The 24,559-nt window shown below is 51.0% G+C and overlaps 7 protein-coding genes across 7 annotated transcripts; 4 read left to right on the top strand and 3 right to left on the bottom strand.

The window, feature by feature from the left end:
* Positions 1 to 1,423: 1,423 nt before the first annotated feature.
* CCOS01_11822 (uncharacterized protein) lies at positions 1,424 to 3,408 on the top strand (the record flags this gene model as incomplete). Its single annotated transcript, XM_060459973.1, has 4 exons — positions 1,424 to 1,907; positions 1,959 to 2,082; positions 2,138 to 3,276; positions 3,362 to 3,408. 4 exons carry the CDS (start codon positions 1,424 to 1,426, stop codon positions 3,406 to 3,408), a joined length of 1,794 nt encoding a protein of 597 aa, XP_060309804.1.
* An 820-nt stretch (positions 3,409 to 4,228) lies between these two features.
* On the bottom strand, positions 4,229 to 4,810 carry CCOS01_11821 (uncharacterized protein; the record flags this gene model as incomplete). The annotated part of the gene is made up of 1 exon (XM_060459972.1): positions 4,229 to 4,810. The coding sequence occupies one exon, from the start codon at positions 4,808 to 4,810 to the stop codon at positions 4,229 to 4,231; it is 582 nt and encodes a 193-aa protein (XP_060309803.1).
* Positions 4,811 to 5,303: 493 nt separating this feature from the next.
* CCOS01_11820 (RNA polymerase II transcription mediator) lies at positions 5,304 to 5,849 on the top strand (the record flags this gene model as incomplete). Its single annotated transcript, XM_060459971.1, has 3 exons — positions 5,304 to 5,345; positions 5,411 to 5,525; positions 5,590 to 5,849. The coding sequence occupies 3 exons, from the start codon at positions 5,304 to 5,306 to the stop codon at positions 5,847 to 5,849; spliced, it is 417 nt and encodes a 138-aa protein (XP_060309802.1).
* Positions 5,850 to 6,076: 227 nt separating this feature from the next.
* CCOS01_11819 (pyrimidine 5'-nucleotidase) lies at positions 6,077 to 7,140 on the bottom strand (the record flags this gene model as incomplete). The annotated part of the gene is made up of 4 exons (XM_060459970.1): positions 6,077 to 6,246; positions 6,301 to 6,762; positions 6,815 to 6,843; positions 6,896 to 7,140. The coding sequence occupies 4 exons, from the start codon at positions 7,138 to 7,140 to the stop codon at positions 6,077 to 6,079; spliced, it is 906 nt and encodes a 301-aa protein (XP_060309801.1).
* Positions 7,141 to 7,802: 662 nt separating this feature from the next.
* CCOS01_11818 (uncharacterized protein) lies at positions 7,803 to 10,439 on the top strand (the record flags this gene model as incomplete). The annotated part of the gene is made up of 1 exon (XM_060459969.1): positions 7,803 to 10,439. One exon carries the CDS (start codon positions 7,803 to 7,805, stop codon positions 10,437 to 10,439), a length of 2,637 nt encoding a protein of 878 aa, XP_060309800.1.
* A 7,556-nt stretch (positions 10,440 to 17,995) lies between these two features.
* CCOS01_11817 (KH domain-containing protein) lies at positions 17,996 to 21,187 on the top strand (the record flags this gene model as incomplete). The annotated part of the gene is made up of 6 exons (XM_060459968.1): positions 17,996 to 18,490; positions 18,550 to 18,819; positions 18,876 to 19,337; positions 19,391 to 20,068; positions 20,122 to 20,319; positions 20,375 to 21,187. 6 exons carry the CDS (start codon positions 17,996 to 17,998, stop codon positions 21,185 to 21,187), a joined length of 2,916 nt encoding a protein of 971 aa, XP_060309799.1.
* Positions 21,188 to 22,477: 1,290 nt separating this feature from the next.
* Positions 22,478 to 24,537, bottom strand: CCOS01_11816 (uncharacterized protein; the record flags this gene model as incomplete). Its single annotated transcript, XM_060459967.1, has 2 exons — positions 22,478 to 24,247; positions 24,298 to 24,537. The coding sequence occupies 2 exons, from the start codon at positions 24,535 to 24,537 to the stop codon at positions 22,478 to 22,480; spliced, it is 2,010 nt and encodes a 669-aa protein (XP_060309798.1).
* Positions 24,538 to 24,559: the final 22 nt, after the last annotated feature.

Here is a 24,559-nt window from a genome sequence, read left to right as displayed (position 1 = left end):
GGAAAATGGGATAGATGGAGGTGTTGTTGAGATGGTTCTGTGTATTAGGTGTTGTGTCGTTTGAGTCCATATCCGGCGCAGCGTTAACTGAATCTTTAAATCCGTTGTATGTGGATCTCCTTGAAGACTTCAACGTGTGGTAGATCTGTTGATAAGTTTGCTCTGTATGTGTTTTAATATGTCTCATGGTCTGTTGTCTAATATGTATCTACTCGGCACCCTTAGGCACTCTTACCTCTATCAGTATCGAGGGCTAGACATCCCGTGTGACACAAGTGTCCGTACCCAGGACGCCCGCTGCGCATGCTATTTGCCGGTTTGTCCATTTAGATTCCAGCTCAAGGGTCACATGAGGTTTTCCGAGCCTGCTCATTATCGTAGTGGTGGACTCGAGAATTCTAGAGTCGACGAAAGGCGAAGGGGGGCCGTTTTCTTGAGTGTTATAGATGTGTGGTTGAGACTGGATAGAGCCAGAATCCATCACCCGTACAGTCAATGAGGTAAGAATGGAAAAGTGGACAACTTCTCGGTACTGCGCAAGGTATAGAAGAGGTATGCCGAGAACGTGGGCCCGAACTCAACCTCGGGGTTAAATGGTTCACGAGAGGTGGCACCGTGGGTGTCTTGACATGACACGAGAACCAGCAGCTTCCATGCCGACAGTTGTATGAGTTGATATGTAGCCTCTATTATCTTGCATTCTATACACATGTATGAGGACAGGTTATCTGAATGTAACTGGTTCCTGCCATGCTGGGTATTCAAGTTGGGACTTCTAGGTTGATTAGTGATTTTCTTCTAAGACGATACAAGGTCTTTTACTCGGCAGACCATTAAAGCAACTAATTAAAAGCAATCTTCTTCTTCTTCTTCTTCTTCTTCTTACCTATAATAGAAGAGTAGGGGATCACTCACTTCCGTTGGTAATTCGCAATTTGATTCAGATTTCCCTCAGGTAAGACCTAGTTGACGATTGTCTCTCTCAATTTAGGCCGTTTATCTGGACATATCCCAGATTTTCACCGAATTTTCGCAGTCACTCCTTTACCACTGATGGTTGTTAGGTCCGCTGTAGCGGTTGCGAACGCCGTAGGGCGTCATGCGGGCAGAAGGCTGGCTGCGATTGCATGCTCAGCTTGCCAGCCTGCGTCGTCCACACGAGAACCACAATCAGATCTGTTGTTGTACCGCAGATGGGCAGTGCAGCTTTATCGTACCAATCGTCAGAAAAATCCAACATGCAGCCAAGTCCTCCTCGCCACGGGACGAAAAAGCCATAAGCTTATGCATGTCATTGAGGCCCCCACGGGCTCAGCCTGATCGACGATATGCATCTCTGATGCGTCCGCACATAAAGACTCGGCCCCCTCTATCAAGTCCAGTCGTCACCTCTAGTGTCTTGAAATGTTTGTGACGTCTCGAAATGGCACCTTACCAAGACTCTGCCCATACCGCTGGAGATGAGTCGTCTCCCAGACCTTCGTCTGTATCGTTCACAGATGAAGTGCATCACGGCAGAATCATATCAAACCAGCAGCCCGACAACTTCCAGAACGATGCTTCGATAAGTGACTATACTATTGTTCCCTCAGAGGAGGAGTCCCGAGATGAAATCAACGGGCTTTCATCAGCTAGTCCCAAGGGCATCGATGAGGGGGATCTCAATCGAGCTGAGAAGAACGGCCTACTTCATCAGCCCCTCGGCAGAGTGTCAACCTTGAAACAATGGAACCTCGAGTTTACGGCACTCTTGACTTCTGTTTTCGCCTTTGTTGTTATGGTCATTCTCTTAGTGTTCAGCAATGGGAAACCGCAGCCGGCTTGGGCATACAGTGTAAGTATTAACACACTTGTTGCCATATTGACCACGCTCCTGAGAGCCGCGATGCTGTTCGTTTTGTCGCAAGGTAGATAATATTTCCCTCATTCTTAAGAGAAAAATATACTGATGAATTCAGTCATTGGACAAGCTAAGTGGTTATGGATGGCGGCGCCGCGTCCCCTGCGGCATGTCGAACATTTTGACAATGCTGGCAAAGGTGCTTGGGGATCGTTGAAGTTCCTAGTAACCATCCCCAAGCCGTATGCTATAATCTTATTCATAAATAGATGGTATTTCCAGTAACACTTATAACAGGAACACAACACTACTTGGAGCTCTAGTTGTGATCGCCTCATACGCCACTGGCCCTCTCTCTCAGCAAGCTGTCAAAACATATTCCTGCGAGGTCTCATCCGAGTGCACTGCTCGTATATCAATAGCCGAGCGGGTTGCGAGGCATGATTCTATGATCAGTGGAGCAGATACCAACGCGAAGATGAGTACCGCCATTATCAACGGCTTACTCGGTATACCTCCCGACAGCTCTCAGCTATTCGAGTGCGAGTCGGGTAACTGTGTGTTCCAAAACGTTTCGGGAGTCACGCACTCGTCCGTCGGGGTTTGCAGCAAGTGTACCGACGTGAAGTCCGACTTGTTAGAGTTTGAAGACTCAAAGACAAAATTGTTCGGCCGATATCGTAACATTTATCGCTTCCACAAGGATTCGAATTTCTCCATCAACACTGGCGTTGAACCGGAATTGTTCAATGCAACAACAGTCATTGATCACACCCATGAAAACCCTATCGTCACGTCCTTCCTAACGCTCTCGGTGGCAGGTTGCGTTGCGCAGCGTAACCCAGATGCCCCGGCCGATCGATACTGCAAGCATGACTATAAGAATATGCCGAGACTCAGCTCTGACCTTGATATTGTGGCTGCCAACTGCAGTCTCTATCCTTGTCTCCGTCATTACAATGGAAATGTCACGAATGGTACCCTAAATGAGCAATTAATATCGACGGAGCCATTGTCTAAAACGTCGAGCGGCATTAGTTACGCTTCAGTGATCCAGCCTTGCATTATTGACAACAAATCGTACGGCGTGTCCAACATTACAGACGCCCCTAGACATGGCCTACCTTGGACCTCGTGGATCTCAGATGGAGTTACAAAGGAGGCTCCGCCTCAGTGTGTCAGAGCCATGGACTACCGCGAGTTCCATGGTATTAGATTATTCTTCGAGGACAAACTGAGAGGACATTGCAAACTCTACGACGTCACCGAAAATGGACCAACATCTCCTGAAGCCGTCAATGGAATCGGAAACTCCAGTCAGCTACAATGCGAAACAGGTTGGTGGCTTGACGCTCTCTACAGTGGAGGGATGGCCACATTTGACAGCCTTGCGGCTGCTCACGACAACATGTCTATCGCCATTACGAATCGAATGCGTCAGAATGGACTGACTTTTTCGGAGACGGATACATCAAACAGCTATAAGGAGGGAATCTGCAATCAAACCTCGATTTGTGTAAGGTTTGAGGGATGGTGGCTACTTTACCCTGCAGCTCTTCTGGCCTTGACATCAGCCCTGCTCGTGGCCGCGTATGTTCAGAGTTGCCGAGACAGTGGGAGGCAACCCATCTGGAAGTCGTCAATCCTACCTCTGCTATTTTACAACATATCGGAGGAACAAAGCTCGAATGAGAGAAACGAGAATCGACACAGCAGCCAATCAATACCTGTTATACAACTCGAGGAATTGGAGTCTCGGGCCGACAAGACGATAGTGAGTTTTTGTGGCGGGAATGAAGGTGCTAGGTTCGTTGTCGAAGAAGGGGTGATAGAAGCCAAGTGAGATCTGGCGGGCAAGGACTTAAGCCTTGGTGACTGAGGGTGATGTGGAATGAGAATGATGTTATGGTAGCTTCGATGACCTCGGTATTCTATGAGCATAGTTAGGTAGAGAGAGACAGACTTCCTATATGCGAACTGATTACAGCCCTAGGGCCATGTGCTGTCTGGCAACCGCCACTATGCCTCCCTGCATTCAAATGCTTCCTCCATCACGGCTTCTAGAGATATCTCAAATGCCTCTCAGCGTCGTGATCCTGTTTCAGTCAGAGATGATGACCCAGCATATCGGAATATACGGTATTGTGCAGTACCAGGCCGTTTTCTGCTGTGCAATATAAGATGAAACTAAGTATTTGTCCGCAATGCAACATTGCTAGAGCCCCAGTACATGGCCACTTGACTCTTCGTCTCAAACGAAGAAGTATGGTACTCTAGTGTCCGTGTTGATTCCCGACAAGTGCCTTCCAGCGGATTTACCCACCCCTGCGCGGTGTATCTCGCTGGCTTAGCGTCTAAAGTTGAATGCTCAATAGTTGAACCGAGACTTCAGTCACCCTCGGAAATTTTTGCTTCGGAAGCTTGGGGGATTCGCTTTCCGTTGTGTGTCAAGACAATCTGCGACTCGCCCTCTCCGTTCTCGGTATGGCGCATCGTCACCCCAATACCTCGCAGACCCTCCTCGTCAGCCCGTTGATTCCAGAGCATCTGCTGCACTGACCCCTCCCTGGAGCACGAGATGAATCCCATGGGCCAGCGGCTCCGTCCCAGAGACTCTCGCACGCCCTTGCTTGCTGGCTTCTCGCTGACCAGGAAGGCAATGACTCCTTCGCCACGCCAACCCACCGGGGCGCCGATGAAGGAACCTTCCAATTCCCTAACTATCGAAGGGCCGACGCGTTGGGCACCTCCTTTACACTGAATGATGACCTTCAGATTCTCGGCCCGGGAGGGAAGACTCCAGGTGCCGAGGAGGTCGATGCCCTGGTCGGATGCTCCGCCTACACGAATAGCGTGGATGCCGAATTGGGCGAGTGCCGAGGAGACTGTGTACTCGTAGTGGGTTCCGACGTAGACTGTTGATGCCACATCGAGTCCAGTACGGTTTGCGTACGCAAGGAAGGATGTCATATCATGATGGTTTGTTGATGGAGCGTCAGGGTATAGCAACTCCAGACCCTTCTCTTGTCGTTTTCTTAATGATGGACATGTCGATAGGGGAGCTGACAGGATTGATGAGATAGCAAGTCGATTATGGCGAGACAAATGCCGAGGTAATGAGCGTAGTAGAGCTTGCATGCTCTTGGAATTTTTGAACCCAGTGTCAGGATTTCATGGAATTGGTAGGTAGGTTCGCATATTGCGAGTGTTGAAGGAATCTTTCCTGTTGTTCTCAATTAAGTACACTCAGATCAAGAGGTTCGCAACAGTTGAAAAAGGTACGTACCGCAGCAGGCATGCGACCCTGGGCTGGCCAGTGCGTTCACGCCTAGGTGCATACCTTAGCAGCTGGCCCGCAGAACAACCTCCCGCGTCGCATTCACAACCTCCAAGGTTGTTTGTCACTGTTAACTTCAGCACTACAACCCACCACATCGCACGAACTTACTGCGTTACCGGTGCCATGGGCGACAGACTTACTCAATTGCAAGACGCTGTGGACCAGGTATGTTGATCTTTATTTCCCATCTCCCATCCGCTCCTTTGGCAAATACTAACTTCTGTCGACAGCTTGCCCAGCAATTCGTCGCAAGCTTCCACTTCGTCCACCGGCGCCACGATCTCGAGCTGCTCGGACCCAACGATAAAATTAGAGAGGTCAAACAGGATCCGGAACAGAAAGAAGGTAGGTTATTCTATCATGATAGGTCCCAGCACGAAGGACAAATGCTAAACAAGCTCGCTCGCAGTCGATCCTCTCCCCGCAGACGAATTCAAGGACGGCCTAGCTGAGCTGTCGCGCGACCTCATCATCAAGGAACAACAAATCGAGGTCCTTATTTCCAGCCTGCCGGGTTTGGACAGTAGCGAAGCCGACCAGGAGCGCTATATTCAGGAGCTGGAAGATGAGCTCAAGGTCGCAGAGAGTCAGAGGCAGGATGCGATACGAGAGAAGGACCAGATTCTGGCGAAGCTTGATGAAGTGATTAGAAGTGTTCGACGGCCATGAACCATCACATCGATCACCTGGACAGCATTGCATTTGGGGTGTTTTGGGCGTTGAAAATGGGTCAAACGGGGGGTATTCAAGTTTAAGGATATCTATGAATTAGCGATACCCAATCCAACACAAAAAATGTGTTTCCGAGCCTTTTTATCTCTCTGGCTTATATCCTCCTTCCCCCTCTATTCATTTCCGTCCACTGTCGTTCAATCATTGTCCAAGGTTATAATAGTCTAAGCGTTCTTGGACTTGAAGAATTGAGGAAAGGTGTCTCGCAGCTCCCTGAGGTGACGGATCTGATGAGCGGATGCAGGCGTCTTCGGCACAGGGAGATCCTCCTCGACGAGATGGGCTACGTTCCACCCATAGCCCTGGGCCTTTTGGCAGTTCAGGTAAGAGTCGTCTATGGCAGATGTTCAGCGTCGGATCCTTTGTCAGTGAACGAATAATAACATACCAACAAAGTAGCAATCCTCCATCTTCTCGACGCCCGCCTCACGCATAGCCCTCAAGTACATCTCCTTGGCAGGCTTGCAGACAAGCGGTGCCTGTCCATAGTCGCAGAAAGTGAGGCCATCAAAGAGATCGTCAATACCCAGCAGCTTGGTCACGCGCTTAGCGTGGTTTACGTAGGCGTTGGTGAGGAGCCACATGGTACACTTGCTCTTATCGACATCTTCGAGCAGCTCGCGCAGCTCAGGGTTCGGACTGAGGATATCCTCAAGAGGCAGGGCGTCGTCGACCTGGGCGTTGTATTCTAGAGGGTCGATCTCATGGTGGCGAACCAGGCCTTCAATCGCAAGGCCGTAGTTGGTGTAATACTCCTTGTGCAATTTCACGGCATCGTCCCACTGGAGGGAAAGGTGCTTTACGAAGTACTCGTCAATTAGCTGTGCCATGTGGTCCTGGACTTTTGAACCTAGTGAGAGTCAGTCTTGATGATGCCGTCCCGAATGTCTTCCAGAACTCACTCCTCGGGTAGAGGCAGTTATCAATGTCACTATGCGGTTGTTAGTCAAAATGTTTATCCGCATTGGTGAGGTTCAACTTACAAAAACAGCACAGGCTTTGAAGTTGACACTCCATTTGTGTGGGTTTTGCTGGTATTCATGGCTGATGTCGTATAGCAGGCGCCGTCTATTGTATGTCTGAGAATGGAGGGTGAAAACAAAAGGGGCTTGCGATGCTCAATGCCGCGCCTTGTTGTGTAAGGCCGGGTCTTTGGTGAAGGAAAGGACCGAAGTCGGGCTGAAGAAGAGAAGCTTCGAGGTATGTTTGGTGGGAGTCTGATCGGCATGAAGCAAGCGAAACCACGTTGGTCTGGAGTTTGACACTTATGTTTCTTTTCCTTGGACTCAAAGTTGGAATACCCCGTTTCTGGCTTACAAATGCAGCTTGGGGCTTTTTGAGGCTTTTCGCGATATTTTGGCAGCAGTATGTAAGGTAGTGTTGTTGACTCACGCCGATATAGGTACCTCGTTACGCTGTTGAGGTAATTACAGGAAGCTAAGGTACAGGGAGCTGTTTCCGGCTGTCGGGGACCTTGGCGCGAAAACATTAGTGGTGACTATGACCAAAATACGCCGAGGCTGGGAAGCTGGTGACATACTCGCTTAGCTGCATGACCCACCCAAGCCTGAATCACCCATCCAGGCCCACAACTGATCCGCAAGATTCTTATAAGGATTTATCCTTGTAGGAAAAGTTCAGAAAGAAACCACTACAGATGGCCCACGACCCATTCCTTTTCCTCTCAACATCCACCAGCGGCACGACGCCTTTTCTTCATCTTCTACGACACTGCAGAAATTACTGCGCTTTAGTCTGCTACGCTTCGGGTATAGTCAACAGTGCTGATTCTCACGATATTGGTAGTTCTGTTTGTCTTCTTGAATTCCTTTCTTTTCGCGCTTTCTTGCTTGACTGCGGAGGATTTTCTTGCGCAAATTGCATTTCGCCATGGCTCAAGGCCAGCTCGCATCACTACCGCCGTTGGCAAATGGGACTTTTTCGGGTCTTTCAAGAGATGAGCTACACCAGATACAACAGTACGAGAAAATCGTGCAGTTTCGCGATGCCATTCTTGCTGGCTCGCATTCCAAGATCAAAGTGCCAGCCCAGTTGGCGAGCCAAACATCGACTCCTGCCATAGCATCTTCATCAAACCCTTCTACACCAGCAAAAGAGACGAATGGAAGCACAGCGCAGGTTTATCAAGCTGGGAATCTGCAGTCGTTCGCGACCAACACGCCACAAGCTTCTCTTCCTGGTTTAGGAAACCCGCCCCCTGCTAATGCGAACCTGCCTGCAAGACCGTTCGTTGGCTCTGGCAAAACCGAGATCAATCCTATTTTTCTTCAAAAGTCTGATGATCTCATCAAGGCCGAGATACAGCTCCAGAGGCAACGCCTTGAACGGGCACTTCGCGACGAGGTCGATCAACGTCGGGCTTCTATGAAGGCCTCGGCGCAGTCGGAGCCTCTGGCCGACTTTGACCTCTCCGACGTCCTGTCCAAGGCTCTGACTCTGGTCCAAGCTGCTGCTCCTTCGTCTGTCAATGCTACACTGGCTGCTGCTAACATTTCAGCTGCAAGTGACTCCGTTGATGAGAACTCTTACTATTCTTCCCAAGTCAATTCGCCAGATTCCTCACACCGCAGTTCACGCGGCGGTAACGATGCCGAAGTCACGGCACAAACACAGAAGGCTTCCACCACAGGCCAGCCATTCGAAGATCAGGCGCAAGTACAAGCAAAGCAGAAGACCCAAGCTGGTCTGCAGTCCTCAAGACTCCATGCCTCTGCTACTCATCAGCCACAGGGCCAAGCCTTGAGCTCCAATCCCTCCCAGTCTCGACCAGTTCCAAGCAGACCCGATGCCGCACCCGAATTTTCGCGATACCCGTCGGTAGGAACGACGCAAAGAATGGATATGGGTGATAATACGGGGTTGTCTACATCAGGAGGTGGGAGCGGAAACACCAGTCGTTCTGAGGAGTCAGGCGTTATGGACCTTGACGACAGTGCTGATAGGTCTGTCCCTGCCGCAGGTCAACAGCAACTTAGGGAGTCTATGCTCGCTCGCCAACCCTCGCCTTTGATACAGGTTCGCGCCCACAACATATCCCCCTTAGCGCCCCAGCCCTCCCATGTCTCGCCTCTTGCAATGGCCAGAGGTCAAGCAGCGGATGCTCAAGACTTGACCATCCCTCAAGGAACCACAGCTCAAGTTGCAGCACTACGCAATGAGCCCAATATTATTTCCAGTCCAGATAGCTCGCCGCAAGGGGGTAGAAGCGGGGAGAAGCGGAAGGGGAAGAAGAAGAAGAACGGCAAGAGGGCAGCCAGGCAAGCGCCAGACGAGCCTTACATCAAGCCAGAACCGCGATCGCCGTCTCCGATGAATGCGCCGTCTTTCATTCGGCCACAGAAGCGCCAAAGAAGACAGGGTGACGAGGAGCCTCGTTACGCCCAGCCTGAGCGTCAATTTTCTCGATCATACAGAGAGGAAGGTGCTGCGCCCATGTACAATACGCAAGAGTACCGTCCACGGCCAGCGAGCCAAGCCGCGGCGATTGGTGACTATGGGTATGGAAGAGAGTACATTGAGGAGCCTCGCGTTATCAGCGGCGCCGAGTATGTGCGGCATGTGCCGTCGCCTGGTGTCTATGCTGTTCATGCTGCGCCAAGTGAGGTGTACGCAACATCTCCAGCTAGTGTCGACCGCTACGGTAGGGAACCTGCACGATACTATCGTGATGGTTACGAAGTGACGCGCATGAGCACTCGTCCCATGACAGATCGCGCAAGATCTCGCTCACCCATCATGAGAGAGAGGGCATCCCCGCTAATGGGACCACCCAAAGCGCCGTCCGGTAGAGTTGTGGTAGACCCCGCTACTGGCCGTCGATACTACGAACCATCGACTGTTGTCCGTCAGTCTGTTGCGCCCTCACCACTGCGACCTGGCGAGCCCGAGGTTATTTACGAAAGAGCACCCATTCGAGCAGAGTCTAGGCGACCAGGCCCACCCCCTCGAGACGACGACGTCCTCTACCAGCGGACCTCGCCAGTGTACGCAGCACCGAGGAGAGTCGTCACACAACCCGAGTACGTTGCAGACCCTCAACGAATCTACAGACAGCGAGAGTATTCTACGAGGCCAATGGCACCCCCGGGCCAAGAATTTATCCCTGCCAGAGGTGATATGGAACAGCGGAGGATTATTGAGGAGGCTCCAAGAGAGTATATGATGCGGGCGACAACAGCCCGCCCTGCGGAGACGGCGGTACGCTATGAGCTTCCGCGAGAGTATGGAAGAGTCCAAAGTGTGAGGCCGGAGCAGATTCCCATCCAGGACTACGCTTCGGCACCCATGCACCCCGACCCCCGTCGGGAGATGGTTCACCCTGGACCTCGGTCCTACAGCGTGCGGCCTGCCGAGCCTCAGGTGCTGCGGCGGGAGTATAGTGCCAGGCCGGTGGAGCAGCAGCCTTACTACGGACAGCCGGCCCCCGCACGGGGCGAGCCGGAAGTGTCATACATTGATCGGCCCGTGTACTACACCGACGAGGCTCCTCGCCCAGTCTATCGATGAAGAACGTCGAGCTTTTGGTCTCGATATGAGACAGGCTTTATTATGCGGTATCGGAATTGGCGGATTACAGGCGTCGGGGAAAGCTGGGAAACAGCCTTCGGAACTCTTCTTAGGGGGGAAGGGTTAAAAGTCTTTATTGATGGGACGGAGTTTCGGCAAAGAACAACCGGATGGAGGGGAATGGTGGTGAATACCTAGTCACTAGCGGTAATTAGCAGCACTGCGTGTACGTTCTATAATCAGCAAAATCCAATTGCAGTCATTCAGTCTATGTCTTTCATCTTCCGGTGATTTGCCCAGTGTGGAACAAGATGAAAATGTCTGTACGAGACCTTTGGGAAGAATGAGCGAGGTAGAGATCCAAGAAGGAAACTATCTAGAAAACACGAGACAGCGTCGCATAAGTGACTAGGTCTCGGCGAATAAACCCAAATCGTGAAGAAGTTTATCCTTTGCCTCGTGAGAAAGGTGAAAGAAAGGACGACACTACAACGATTGAGTTTCCCCAGGCAATGGAAAGGTATTGTAGAAAAAGGATGGACTTTGCACAAACGAGCACGGACTTTGGGGCTCTCGGAGCGTCGTCTGTAGATTTCTTTCCGTTTTCCAATTTGCCTCGTCCTTGCTCTTGCTTGTCCCTTGTGATTATGTTTCCGCTCTCAGCACCCGGGCTATTGTGTCCGTTCGCTCAAGTCAGGACACAAAAAGTGATGGTCAGCATGAGAGCTATCCTTTTAGGTAGGCTCGAAGGGAGAGGCACAATTCGGTACATAAAGAAGCGGACTTAGGACCCGTCAAGTAGGACTCCAGTTGCTTTTTTACCTAAGGGGATATAGCAACACCACGGAGAAGAAACAACGCCCAGCGGGGTTTCTATGAAGTCATTGCGAACCACGCTCAGAGTAATACCTGTCGGGTTTCCCGCGCTTCAAGTTCGTGTTATATGTGGGTGGGGGGTGGGGGGCTCAACGAAGATCTGTATCCGCAGAAGCAACACTGGTGATGACTGTACATGGAGAAAAGGAATACTGTATCCGTACTGCGAAAGATTGAAAAAAAAAAAAAAAAAAGTCAACCGAAGCATGGAGAGTGGATTCCGCTATATGCGAGACTGAGGCATATTCCCTTTCGTGCCAAAGTTGGGTTGGTCAGAGATCTTCTAGTGAGCGGATCTGACAAAGTCTAAAATTCTGCCGTCCGTCTCTTCCTCTTTTCTCGCAAAGTGCTGTTGGTCAAACATAGATAGACGACCCAGCAAAAGCCGGTTTTGTTTGATTAGCTGCTTTGATAAACTGATAGCGAGGGACGCTTCAGAAGGTGGCAGGGGAAAGAAAGGGAAACATCATCCATGGGAGGGGTCAACACTACCGATGCACACTCTAAACCACGGCCCATTGCCCAACATGCGTCTTCCGGCGGGTCCGGCACACGAACGTGTTCAGCGTCGTAGCCCTTGCATCAGGGTACTGCTCGCTCCGCATGGATAGGTGCAAAGAAAAACGTGTGTGACCGTAGACCAGCGCGCCTCGTCCAGAGAAGGTTTGTCAGTCATATTTCGCCAGCCAGGTTGGCTCCCAGGACGCCCCCAGAGAACACCAGCATGGCTCGTCGTTGCACTTATTTTTCTTGGTCCGAGTGCCGGTGTGTGGAGGAACAGTTCGAGGTTGAAACGTTCATTCCAGGATCATCGATCGACATGTCCCCTTCTCCAGGCTAGACGGCGAGAACGGCGGCTAGTTTGGTGGTTTGGTCAAGGCCGGGTTCGCGTTGCATATCGGCGTTGAAAGGGGCCCAGTCCGACCTCTCATCATAACTGATCAGGTGCTTTTCCAGTGCTAACGTTGGGCGGCACCAGGAACCAACGCACATTCGAGCGGGCGTAGTAACCGTCTTCTGCGAGTCTATTCGCCAGGGGGGACGCACATCTGCAGTCGGCCCTCTGTGGGTAGAGCGCGGGCACCTTCTTTTTTTCGTTGGATGCAGATCAAGCAACCACACTCGTGCCAGCGCCTGGTCCTGTTTCCAGGCGACGATACACTTAAAGGCATCTTCCCTGTCTCGGGAACATCATCGAGGGTAAGCGTCTAAGACAGGACCAGGCTTTCTCTGGTCTACGAGGGAAGCCCTAACCCATCGTGGTGGTGTTTGCTTGACATGTGTCAGTTGCCCTCATCAAGCCACGCCGCTGTACATGGCGTTCGAGGTCGTAATGTCCTGTAGTATGTAGTAGTGAAAGAATCACTCCCAGCGATGGTAGAGGGCAACAAGTGAAGCCAATGACTAGTGCCCTGGCCAGGACTACACTGTGAAGTGCCGGCGCGCCGATGTAGCCCTATCAAAGAGCCAAAGAATTGGAGCAGAAGACGACCAATTCTCCGTGACCGTAACTGGCCAGACGACGGCTGTGGTCCGTGGATGAATGGCGTGGTGGGATTCGGGAAGCCTTCGCTCGAGGCTCGAGCTCCCTTACGCCACGCCTAGTATTCGAGACGCAAAGCGGAAGGCGTTGGTCCATGGGTTCAGGGATGTTGGCCAACCTCAAGGCAAAATGCGAAAGTTCAGTTGAAGCTCCAACACGTCGGGGAGTGACCGTTTGGGAAGTCGCGGTGTTCGTTTTGTTGCGCCCGGCCGATTTTCTCTTTCCAGATGGGACATGCAGCAAGGAAGGGGGTTGCATTCTTGAGTAAAAGCAGTAGTCGATACCAAAATCGTCGGGACTTGAGTCGGGAGCGTGCTGAAGTAAGCTATATTTTGTACGGACTACTATCACGAAGATGAAGATTGTTGAAATATGCTGGAAAAGTCAACGTCGTGGGTGGCTCAACGGCGGTCAGAAGTCGCCCGACTAAGCGCTGGTAACACGACTGCCGGCTAGTGAGAAGCCGGGTCTACTTGTCACCGGTTAACAGACCTGCATTGCTCCCGGGTCATATAAGTTGGTGTTCGATGTTGGAGAATGAGGACAATAGGAATCTTTGTCAGCCTCACACCAGACTGCGTTAGGTTCCGCAAGGGTTGCCTTTGGGTTAGGATGCGGCAGAAACGCTGACCACACTGATATCATGACGACGATGACAAGCCAATTAGAACAAGCAACGTCCATAACAACTTGTGCTGGCCTGGTGGTGACTCGAGTCGTAGCCTCCCGCAGATGGTAATGAAAGCTGTGTTTTGCAGTATTCGGTCTGCGGTACTCATGTGCCGTTCTTGGCTTCAAGCTATGCGTGGACATGAAGTTGACAAAGACCTAGGCGTTGGTCGATGATGCATCCCGCAACGACGCGCAGTATATGATGGGACAGGCAGCAGAGATCGACCCATGTTGGCTGTCAGTCGCGCGTGCCCAGCACTAGGAATTCAGGATCGCCTGAGCGAAACGAGGGAGGGTCTCATCAACCGTGGGCGGTGGGCAGTGCAACGCGCTGGCGACTGAAGACTGGGGACTCGAGAGAACGTGAATGTGAGTAGGTGGGGCGTTTGCTAGACCCTAATCAGCCAGACAAAATCCTAGTCTGTGATCGAGCTTCTGACGAAGCTCAAGTAAGTACAGATAGGGAAGTTATCCCATTCTGAGGCCTCTGACCTCAAGGTGAGGAGCCAAAAAACTTGCCTGGCTCAAAAAGCGCTGAAAATGACGCCTGTCCGTCCAATGTTGCTTGCCTCGTTGGTATTTGCATATCTCTCCGGACGAGGAGAAGTACAAGAAGAGTATGTCTCGCTGGGAGGCTCTCGTATGTAGAGCAGCATCTGATAGCCCGCTGTTGGTCTGGGCTCGCCGCTTGACAAGTTCCATTCCTGTGCAGGCACGCCGCACGCCGCTTCTTAGTAGGTGTACCTACATGAAAGTGGTGGCCAGTGCTGGAGCTGGACTAAGTGCTTGGGTGTTCGGGAGTGGTTGGTGTAGTCGAAAGTGCTTTCCCGCTCATCATCTAGCGACATGTACTTGAAAGTACATCTATATCGGCCGGCCTTCCGAGTACCCGCGGGCCCGTCCAGGTCACGTTTCCCGAGTCCCTTACTAAGGTGATGCGGAAGGAGCGCAGACCAAGGCCTGGGCGTTCCTCTCGAAGCAACAACATACCAGGCCTTTATGAAGCTCCCTTTTCTCAAGCATTTCTGCTCATCCGTTGCGCTTTTTGATTATTTCTCAGTGAGTCGGCCATTGACATGAAAAATGCCTGGCTGCCAGTGGCGGCTTCGGGACCCCTGTTGTCTCCGAGCGGTAGGAGCAATACGTCAGTTGGGGAGTCCCCCTGAGGCTGTGCTTGAGGATGGGGAGATTGCGATATTGACTGCTCGCTCTCCAAATACAAGGTAAGTGAGCTAAGTACCTTATTATCGAAGAAAGTTAATTCTTTCTAAGTCATAAGTATAAGAATATAGTTTTAATAAAATAGTATAGTACCTACCTAGCACTTAAATTAAAATACTTTTTTAAGCTTATTATAAAAAAAGATAACTATATTATTAACTACTTATTATTAAAATTTATAACTAGTACTATAGCTTTAATTATAATAGTTTTATTTATAATAAATAAAAAGTTTAATTATAAGTCCTTTAAAAACCTCTTTTTAAGGGCTATAAGAGCTTCTAAGTATATTAAGTTAAAATATTTACTAAAATATTAATAACTAAACTAACCTTACGATAACAGCTTTAATAAAAAAACTAAAAAACGAACTAAAAAATAACGTTAAAATTTTTATTAACGTTAAGTACGATTTATAAAGCGTAATAACGCGGCCGTAAAGTATTAATAATATATTTTATATAAAAAAAATTATTATTAATATTAATAAAACGGATAGGGCTATATTAATATAACACTTTAGCTTTTTCTTATAGCTCGAGGATTATAGCTTTAAATAGTATTAAAAATTTATTAAAAAGCTCTTTTAAATACTCTAGTATATTTATTACTATTTTTATAATAATAAGACTTCCGGCGCTTACGTACGAGTATAAATTACCTATTTTTAAATAGTAATATTAGCTTATTAATAAGCTATTAAAACTACGATTTTAATAATTTTTTAATAAGGGAGAGGGTAAAATAGAGGAAAGGATAGGTAAGAAAAGGGTTAAGGTTAAATAGTGCGGAATTCGAGGGCAGGGTAGCGTTTACATGTACTGCGGCAATCCTCTAGTAATGCAAAACGATGGAGTTAAACAGTGAAGGTAAGTGAGCTTGTTTGCGTCCAGGGCAAAGTAAGCCCGGTAGGTACCTGGACAGGGTTTGGGAATTAGGGATCTCACCTGAAGGTCAGGTAGACATTCAGAAGACATCACGGACATCGGACATGGCTTACCGTACACAGACTTGAAGAGATGGCATAGGTAGTTGGACACAGCCTAATTGCTCGTACGCGTACCGGCGGACCAGACTCGGGGCCCTGGATACCTGCAACCGAATGACCTACCTGTCGTAAGCCGCATCTTCGCTCTTCAAGGTTGTTTACGCGTTATTGTCGCTCTACTCTGGTTGTAGAGGATAATTTGCTCGGGTTCCCTCGTTTGCGTTGCGTTACGGGACGGCAGCCCCTAGTCGGAAGCTTCCTCTCGCTCGTGTTAAGAAGGTCTGCACGCATGTCTCTGATATGTGCCTCTGAAATGGTACTCAGCGCGTGGCATGCAGACCGGGTGCGTATGAGAGTAAAGCACACCGTCCATGCATGACGACGGTTTAGTACCCAGCCGAGTAGGGAAGCTTCAATGTTTTAGCTGCCGCAGGATGAACGTGCTTCTCATATTGCAATGTCGCGCTTTCCATCATCAACCACTCAAGACTCCGATGCTTCGCCGGCAACGCACATACCTGGCGAGCTAAGGTAAAGTAGCTGGGGATGGCGGACGGAGGTAAGGAGCCGGGTCGCACCTTGGCATTCCCAATTCCCCAACGCTCGATACATGGGAGACTCGAGTTTTTCGTAGAGATGTTAAGGCACTGAGCAGTTGTTAAGTTTGAAAGTATTGGTATAGTGTAATATTCTGTGGTAATATGAAGTTGCGAGGTGTGATGTTGAACCTGGATTGGGTGCAGAATACGCCTACGCCAGTCTTGAATTTCTGTCGGAATTTCTTAGTCTTGGGTGGTGGAAGAAGGTGGAATGAGGAGAAGTGGAGGATGTGCAAGGAAGCTGAGGCCAGTCTCGATTCCCTTCAGGCGAGGGGCCACTAAACTTTCCCCCAGCGAAACCACCAAACCATCCACACAGCCCACCAGCCAGGGCACATCACCTCACACATCGGTCACAAGATAGATTGAGCGCAGATCGGGTCCAGCAAGACCCTTAACTCAGTTCATCTCGGGCTTTTCGTGTCCTGTACCTACCTTACTGTACGGATCCATTACTCGGGGAGCTTGGCTGTAGAAGCTGCTCAGGTTCCGGATAGCAACACTGTCTATGGAGGGGCAATGGAAGAAGCACAAGGTTGCTACCACCACCAAAGAATGAGATACTTGAACTCACAAGTTGCCGTCAGCATGCCATTTGCTAGCCACGCATGGAGTGAGGAGTGTGATGTTTCTTCCTGCACTCAACGGCCCCCAGGTACTTATTACCTTAGTTATTCTCAACCAAGTCTTGGTAAGGTACCTCCGGCAGGTAGCAAAGTGACACCCTTGGAGGATGTACCCACACACGGCACACCCTTGCATTTGGGATTCGCTCACTCATAGCGGCCGCAGTCCATTGAGCTGTTGTCACGGCGTGGTAAAGTGTGTGACAGGGCAGGGACTGTCAAGGTCGACGGGAGTGGGCCGATGCCGTCGGGGCCCGGCCAAACCGGCGGGATGTAGCTCTGAGCATTCTCTTCTGCGAAAAGGAACCTCACACTTTCAGTCCAACAGGGGCCCCGTTCAGCGTGTACCACCTCAGTGTCCGGCGTCCGTGGGCCAAAGACAGGGTGGGTATGGGAAGATACCTCGCGTTACCACGACATTAGCGCCGCCGCGGATGTACCTCTGCATGTACCTACGTATTGAGACGGGGAACATCTGGGACTGGAGGAGGGAGGAGCCCTTGTGTCCTGTTAGTGAGAGGGGCCACACACCACTAAAAGTCGAGGAACTGGCTGGTTGGCCGCCAAAGTGGAGCCCTGACCTAGGACTGGGACTGGGACTGGGACGGGGAACTGGGAGTGGCCGGACCACCTTGCCATGGCATGCCATGCCTTGCTTGGTCTGGCCTGGGCCTGCTGCAGTGCGGCCTTGACCACCACGGGCACCTATGACCATCTTTCGCTGCATTCTGAATCTCTCGACTCCTCTTCTCTTGAGTTCTTCCACTCTCACACACCCATCCAACACATCTTCTTCTCTCCAGCAATCTTCTCTCTACAGACCCTTCACCGAGTCTGAGAGAGAGCTTCGAGAAGCGACACCTCTTCTTTTTTTTTCTTCATCCCCCTTTTCCTTTTTTCTCCTTTGCCCTGCCCCCCTTCGTGTGTTTCGATACCCTCAATTGTCGTTCGCGGTCCGGTTCTGTGGCCTCCTCCCCTCCCTGTCCCCACGACTGTCTCTGCGAGCTCGCAATATGAACAAACTGGCAAACATGCGTCACTGGTCCGAGAGGATGAGCCCCAACTTTGGAATGGGTCGTCCCAACATGCCCATGAACCCCATGAACCCGAGAAGAGATACAGTTCCTCAACAGGCTGCTTCAATAAGCTCGCCTCAGCCTCTCGATGCTCCAACGCCAATCATTCACTATTCCTTCAATGTGCCATTCGCCTCCGACCTCGCCGGTCCCAACACTGAGGATATCCTTCACGCTACTGACGATGCCGTTTTGCGCTGGACCCACCCCGAGGACGTCGCCGACGACGTCCAGGTTCACGAGCTGCCTGTCCACACCCAGAATCTTGCCAACCTGCGCAAGGTCTGCAAGGACATCACCAACGGCCCTTTCCAGATCGAGGCTCATGTCATCTCAACGACCCCCAAGAATGCAAAGGGGCAGCAGGTCACTACTGTGTGCCTGTCGGGAACTCCGGAAATGGTCAACAAGAGCAGGGAGACGATTTTGAACGACAACCAGACTGTCTTGGTAGGTTTTGCATATACGGATGGGCTTGTTGGGCCGTGGATTAACCCGTGTCAATCTAGCGTTGTACGACTGTTGATGTTGAGGGCCACCTTGTCTGTGACCTGACCGCTGGTGCCTTGAAGCAGCAAGTGACGGACACCTTGGATTACATCTCCAAGTACTGCGGGGTCGACATTTTCTTGCTGGGACCCAAATTGACACCCGTGGTTGATGGCATGACGGGTGATGCCGAGATGCGTGTAGACCAAAGATGGCGAGTAGCCCTCTACGGTGATATTCTCTCCGTCGAGCATGCAAAGGCCCGTGTGCTTATCCAAATTGACACTCTGGTAAGCTTGGCCAATCAACAGCATAATTTTGTCTCACTTCGCTAACCGTATTGAAGCTCGGCCGAGTTGTCGATGCCACCAAGCTTGACCTGTCGATTCACCAGCTTGTGTGCGGCCGCCACCGAAAGAACATCAAGCTCATTGAGTCGTCGACTGGCACTGCCATCTACTTCCCGCCTCCTTTCTCCCAGATGTACCGATACTGCCCGCCTGGAGCAAGCCGCCGTGACCCTACAGACATCTTCATCACGGGCGAGAGCCCTCAGGCCATTGAGCTTGCCAAGCAGAAGCTTCACGAGACCGTTTCCCGCATCCGCTTGTACATGAAGGATGTCACCATTTCGCCGGCCAAAATTGACAGTATCTTGCTTACCCGTCTCGATAAAGTTCGCAAGATCCTTGAAGCCAATGGCACCTACATCTTGTTCCCTCCTCTGGCAAGCCAGCGCAACATGGTTCGTGTCCAGGGAAGCGAAGGATTGCATGTTGAGCGCACCGTCCGCGAGGTCATGGCCTTGGTAAGTAATGCAAGAGAACACGACGAACACCCAAATCTAATGATACTCTACAGGCCGGACAGTTCTACAGCGCAGCATGGTGGATCCAACAGCCCGACAGCCGCCAGCTTCCGAACCCCGCCGACGTCAGAACTATGCTTGGTGATGTTTGTGCCAACTCGGATGCCGATTTATCCTTCGACAAGATGAACTTCTCAATCACCGGTTCTGATGATGCCGTAAAGGCCGCCTTGATGGTCATGTCTGAGATCAAATTCCTTGTCCAGTCCCAGTACCAGATTCGCGTCAAGATTGAACTCGCCAACGAGCACAAGGAATTCGTGAGTGGCAAGAAAAATGGCAAGATTAATAAAATCATGGGTCAGAGCAGTGTACAGATTATATTCGATGGCTTCAACGAGTATAACTTCAACATTGATGTCATGGCTGCCAGCTACGACTCAATGAAGCAGGGGCTCACGCTTGTCGAACAGGAGATGCCTGCTTCCATCTCCTTCCACGTTCCCGATCAGTACCACAAGCGAATTATCGGCATTGGAGGACAGCATATCCAGCGCATCATGAAGAAGCACTCTGTGTTTGTCAAGTTCTCCAACGCCATGGACCGCGGAGGAATGGGCCGTGAGGATGACGACGTGAAGGTCGACAACGTTATTTGCCGCACTCCAGCCAGGAACGCCCAGAATCTCGATGCTGTTAAGAACGAGATTCTGGAAATGGTCGACAGAGCCGTAAGTTGACCATATCAGTACGCTTAATCGCCAAGCTAATCGATTCCCTCTAGGACTCCGAGTATACCTCGCAGATCGTCAATGTTGACCGCCTGTATCATCGTCAGCTCTTGGCTCGTCTCGGCGAGATTGACGAGCTCGAGGGCAAATACAACTGCAAGATTGTGTTCCCTAGCACTGAGCAGGCTAGCGATGAGGTCACTGTGACTGGCCCACAATGGCAGGTGCCTCATTGCGTCGATGAATTTTTGGTACGCCCACTTGAGACCTTTGCAGTTGGATCTCTCATACTAACACTCTGTCTAGGGCATGGTTCCTGACAACCATGAGTTGGTTCTCACCCGCACCCCTGAGTTCATCAAGTTCCTTGAGTCACCCAGCTTCGCCCACGACCTTGTTCCGAAACTGAAGACGCAGTACGAAGTCGAGGTCACTGTCCATCAGGATGCTGATTCTGAGGATGGCTTGCCGGCTCTCGCCTTGCGCTGGACGTTTACTCGCAACAATGCCGGCGGCCTGCGTGACGCTATCGACTTCCTTCTTGCTCAATTTGCTACTGCTGGCGTTGAGGTGACCATTTTGAAGGGTTCAATCCCCCGGCCCAAGTCCGATTCATTCGAAGACTCGCTTCAGTACTTTGACTCGAAGCTTCTCCAACATGCTCCGGCCACCATCGCCGCTGATTCCCCAACCAAGGCGGCCTTCGAGGGGGAGGTTGCTCGCGAGCGGGGCACGATCTTTGATCGTCTTCGCAAGCCTGGCAGCATGACCTCCATCTCGTCCTTCTTGGACCGCCGCAAGAACAGCTCCCACTCGACCCACGCCAACTTTTTCAAGGGATCTAGCAATGTGTCCAAGTCTTCTCTTATTTCGATCGAATCTACCCGCAGCTTCAATGCGGACAGAAACCCCTGGAACGATAGCGGCGTTAATCTTCCAGACGACGACAACCCATGGGCCCACCGCCCCATTGGGAATGGTTCTGACAAGCTGACCATTCCCCAACCTGGTGACGTTACGCCACGTCACAGCACTCGAGCGTCCGGCGACAGCGGGCGCCCTTCTACGTCTCATTCTACGAATTCTGGATACCCCGGTCCCATCGGACCTTTCCGTTAGATTCCCGTCTTAGAAAATCTACTACGTGCAAAATACCCCGGCTGGATATACCCTGGCGTACAATACCCCCGGAACGTTGCTTCCGATGCATCGGTCGGCCGAAGTTATTGTTTTGCTTGCTTTGCTGCTGTTGCTCTTATCGTACTTTGTTTTACTTGATTTAGTTTCTTAGTCTTGCGGGTTTCGATAGTCGCTATCGCACGTGTTAACGTCCACTCTTTATACCCCCGAAGTCAAAAGGCGGAGGACAAAAAAGAAAAGATACCTTGTTTGCGGTTTGGCTTTGTTTGTTTATGCATTCAGCGCTCCTGGCGACCACGGTCACAGGGGAATCGAAAAAGCGAGAGGTCGAGGGGTCACATGGTTTCGCCCATAACTCGATGTTGATATTTCAGCAGCCAGGTCTCGCAATCCTCTACAGATCTATTCAATATAGGTCAAGCCCCGCACAAGATTTTGTCTCCTGCCGCCAAAGGAGTTGAAAAGTAAGGGCGTGCGAGGTCCTGAGGCCAGCAAGGAGTGTCAATTGGGAAGAGATGGAAATAGGCCGTTATACTCTCAGTGTGTGGGTTGGCTCAGCAAGTCCGCCAGGCGGTGAAAGGGAAAATTGTTATGGCGGCAGGCCAGTATGGCGCAAGATTCAGCGGCTGACTGAACTGCAAGCGGGAGATGACGACGGAACCGTATGGATACCTGCAGGCCTTTTTTTTAGTTTGACCTTGAAATGCAACGATACCCATGGTCATTCAAACCACTGTTCCTTATTCTGTGTGATGTGTAATTGTTGATGGCAGTTGGAGCTGTGAGGTTATCACTTCAACATAGAGGACCACGAAAGGCGATTTTTGAATCGATGAGTTGCGTTCGACTGGCAAGAAACAGCTGTCACGGTTTAACATTGAGACCAAATGCACAGCCAACGGTTTGGCGAACCCCCTTACTTCCCATGGTACCTTTCTGACGCAGAGTGCTGTTGGCAATGGCGATCTAGGACGTATCTTCAAACATTTTGGGCATCACAGTCGGTCAGTCTCAGCAGATGCTCCCCAGATTGTATATTCCCAAGAATGTTGTACAAATTTTCCCCGTCTTGCAATCTCTCTGTTGCAAGGCTCTATGGTTTACACATGCACGCCGGCATAGGTCCAGACGATAACCCTCCAAAAGCTGTAATCTTACAAGAGTCATGCCCCAATCCCCTTAGCAGGAGACAGCCCCCTCGAACCTCACAACAACTAGATTACCCATGTAGAAGCCTAGTCCCCAGTCTCTCAACCATGGAACATCGAATCAAGAAGCAACTGGTCCAACAGAGACCTTTTCCTGCCGCGTCCTCGCCTCCAACTGTGCTTTTTTATCGTGAGACCGCTGGACGCGCCGCTTCTCTGTCTTGAGGCTCGCGAACCGGCCCTTGGCACCGTGCTTGATCTTGGTAATCATGTCAGTCGCCTTGCCCTTGTCTACGTCGTCGGCCGTCAGGGGCTCCTCCTTGAGCCGGAGTTTGTTGAGAAAGTCGAGCTGTCCCTGCGTGGGCGGGCCCTTGCGCCAGCGTTGCCAGCGCTGGACGAATGTGTGAGGGTAGGTTTCCGAGTTGGAGACGTAGTTATCGCTACCGTGGACCGCGTCGGCAAAAGTTGCTGCTTGGAGGAGCTCGCGAGGCGCGGAGTAGGGGGATTTGGCGACGCCTGGGGGCAGCGAGCGGATTTCGACGGCTTGCCACAGGAGCTGCTCCTTGCTTTCATCGTCACTGGTCTTGGTTTGGGCGCCGGCTTTGAAGAGTCGAATGTAGGATCCGTTTGGCGCGCAGAGGACGTACTTATCTTGGCCGACTTGGACCCACGCGTACTGACTTATGGCCCGTATGTGTTGCTCGCCAGATGTGTCCTCGATCAGATCAAATACGGAGTCGTAGTCAGTGAAAGTGACCGATCTGGTGGGCGTAGTTGATTGAAGCGCAGGAGTATTAGAATAAGCTTGGTCCTGACGGAGCTTCTCTGCTTCTTTCCTGTCCTTAATCTTCTCCATATCGGCCGTAGTCGCTTCGCTAACCAGCTCGCTCGGATCCAGACCAAAAAGCGTTGGTGTAGTGATGATGCCGGTTTGGAGACTGGAAACCATGTCGATAACATGGCAGTCGGACTTCCCCTTATGTAACCTCATGCCTCTACCGATCATCTGCACCAGAAGGTTACGAGATCGTGTTGGACGAGCAAGAATGACGCAGTCGATGTTTGGGATGTCGGTTCCTTCTGTGAAGACTCCGCAATTCACAAGCACGGGGAACTTCCGATTTCGGAACTCCTCGAGAATCTCGGCTCTCTCGACTTTGTGCGTGTCTCCTGTCACAAACCTTGCGTCGTAGCCGTGTTTGCGGAATGTTTGCGTCAGGCCAGCGACGTGCGCAAGGTCGACGCAAAAGACCAGAGTCGATTTCCGTTCGGATGCCTTGGCCAGCCAGCTCCTCACGGTGATTTCGTTGATCTGGTCCGTATTGACGGCCCTCGATAGTTCTCCCTGCTGGAAATCGCCATTTGCACCGTTCTTGACCCTAGATAAGTCTGCTGTCGATTCCACGGTGGTGAACATGACAGCTGAGAGCCACTTGTCTCCAATCATATCTACATAATCCTTATGATAGACGATCTGGTCAATCGCGGCGCCCAACTTGAGGCCGTCAAATCGAGAAAAAGTGGCGGAAACGCCCACCAAAGACGGCGAGTCCATCTTTTTACTGTCGAGTCCGAAGTGACGCAGTACTCGCATGTAACCTGGTGCTACAATGTGATGCGCCTCATCGACGAGCACGAGCTTGAATCTTTTCGGATCAAACTTGTTGAGTCGGTCCCCGGACGTAAGGCTCTGTAGGCTGGCAATGGTGATGTCTGCGGCGCCAGAAGCATGCATGGAGCCCATCTCGATCTCCACGGTGCTGTCGGGGTATGCATTGGTGCAGTGCCTTGCCGCCTGCTCGACAAGCTCCCTCCTGTGAGCGAGAATGAGGGTCTGCGTGGCAATGGTTTCCCTTGGTTGGATTCTTTCAATTAGCTGGGTGAAGATAACCTGAAGTTGTTAGTTGCCTGTAATCATCAAACGTCATTTCAGGCACTGACCGTTTTGCCACTACCAGTAGCCAGCGAAATCCCTAATCTCTTGTGTCCATCTTTGAGGGACTGTAGCACGGATTGAATGCATTCTTCTTGATAGTCTCTCAGCTGTATCCGAGAGCTCGCGAATCGTGCTCCAGCATAGGGAACATGTCTCTCAACGGAGGTTCTGATGAGAATGGGAAGTCTCAATTCATTTACGCTGAAGGAAGGCGTCAAGATTTTCCGTGTGGCAAATGGTATCATGATGTGATGGCCTCCATTCTAG

The sequence above is a fragment of the Colletotrichum costaricense genome, assembly GCF_030867565.1.
Source record: "Colletotrichum costaricense strain IMI 309622 chromosome Unknown Scaffold_13.1, whole genome shotgun sequence".
In the NCBI taxonomy this organism is placed as follows: Eukaryota; Fungi; Ascomycota; class Sordariomycetes; order Glomerellales; family Glomerellaceae; genus Colletotrichum; species Colletotrichum costaricense.
This window is presented reverse-complemented; position numbering and strand designations above follow the sequence as displayed.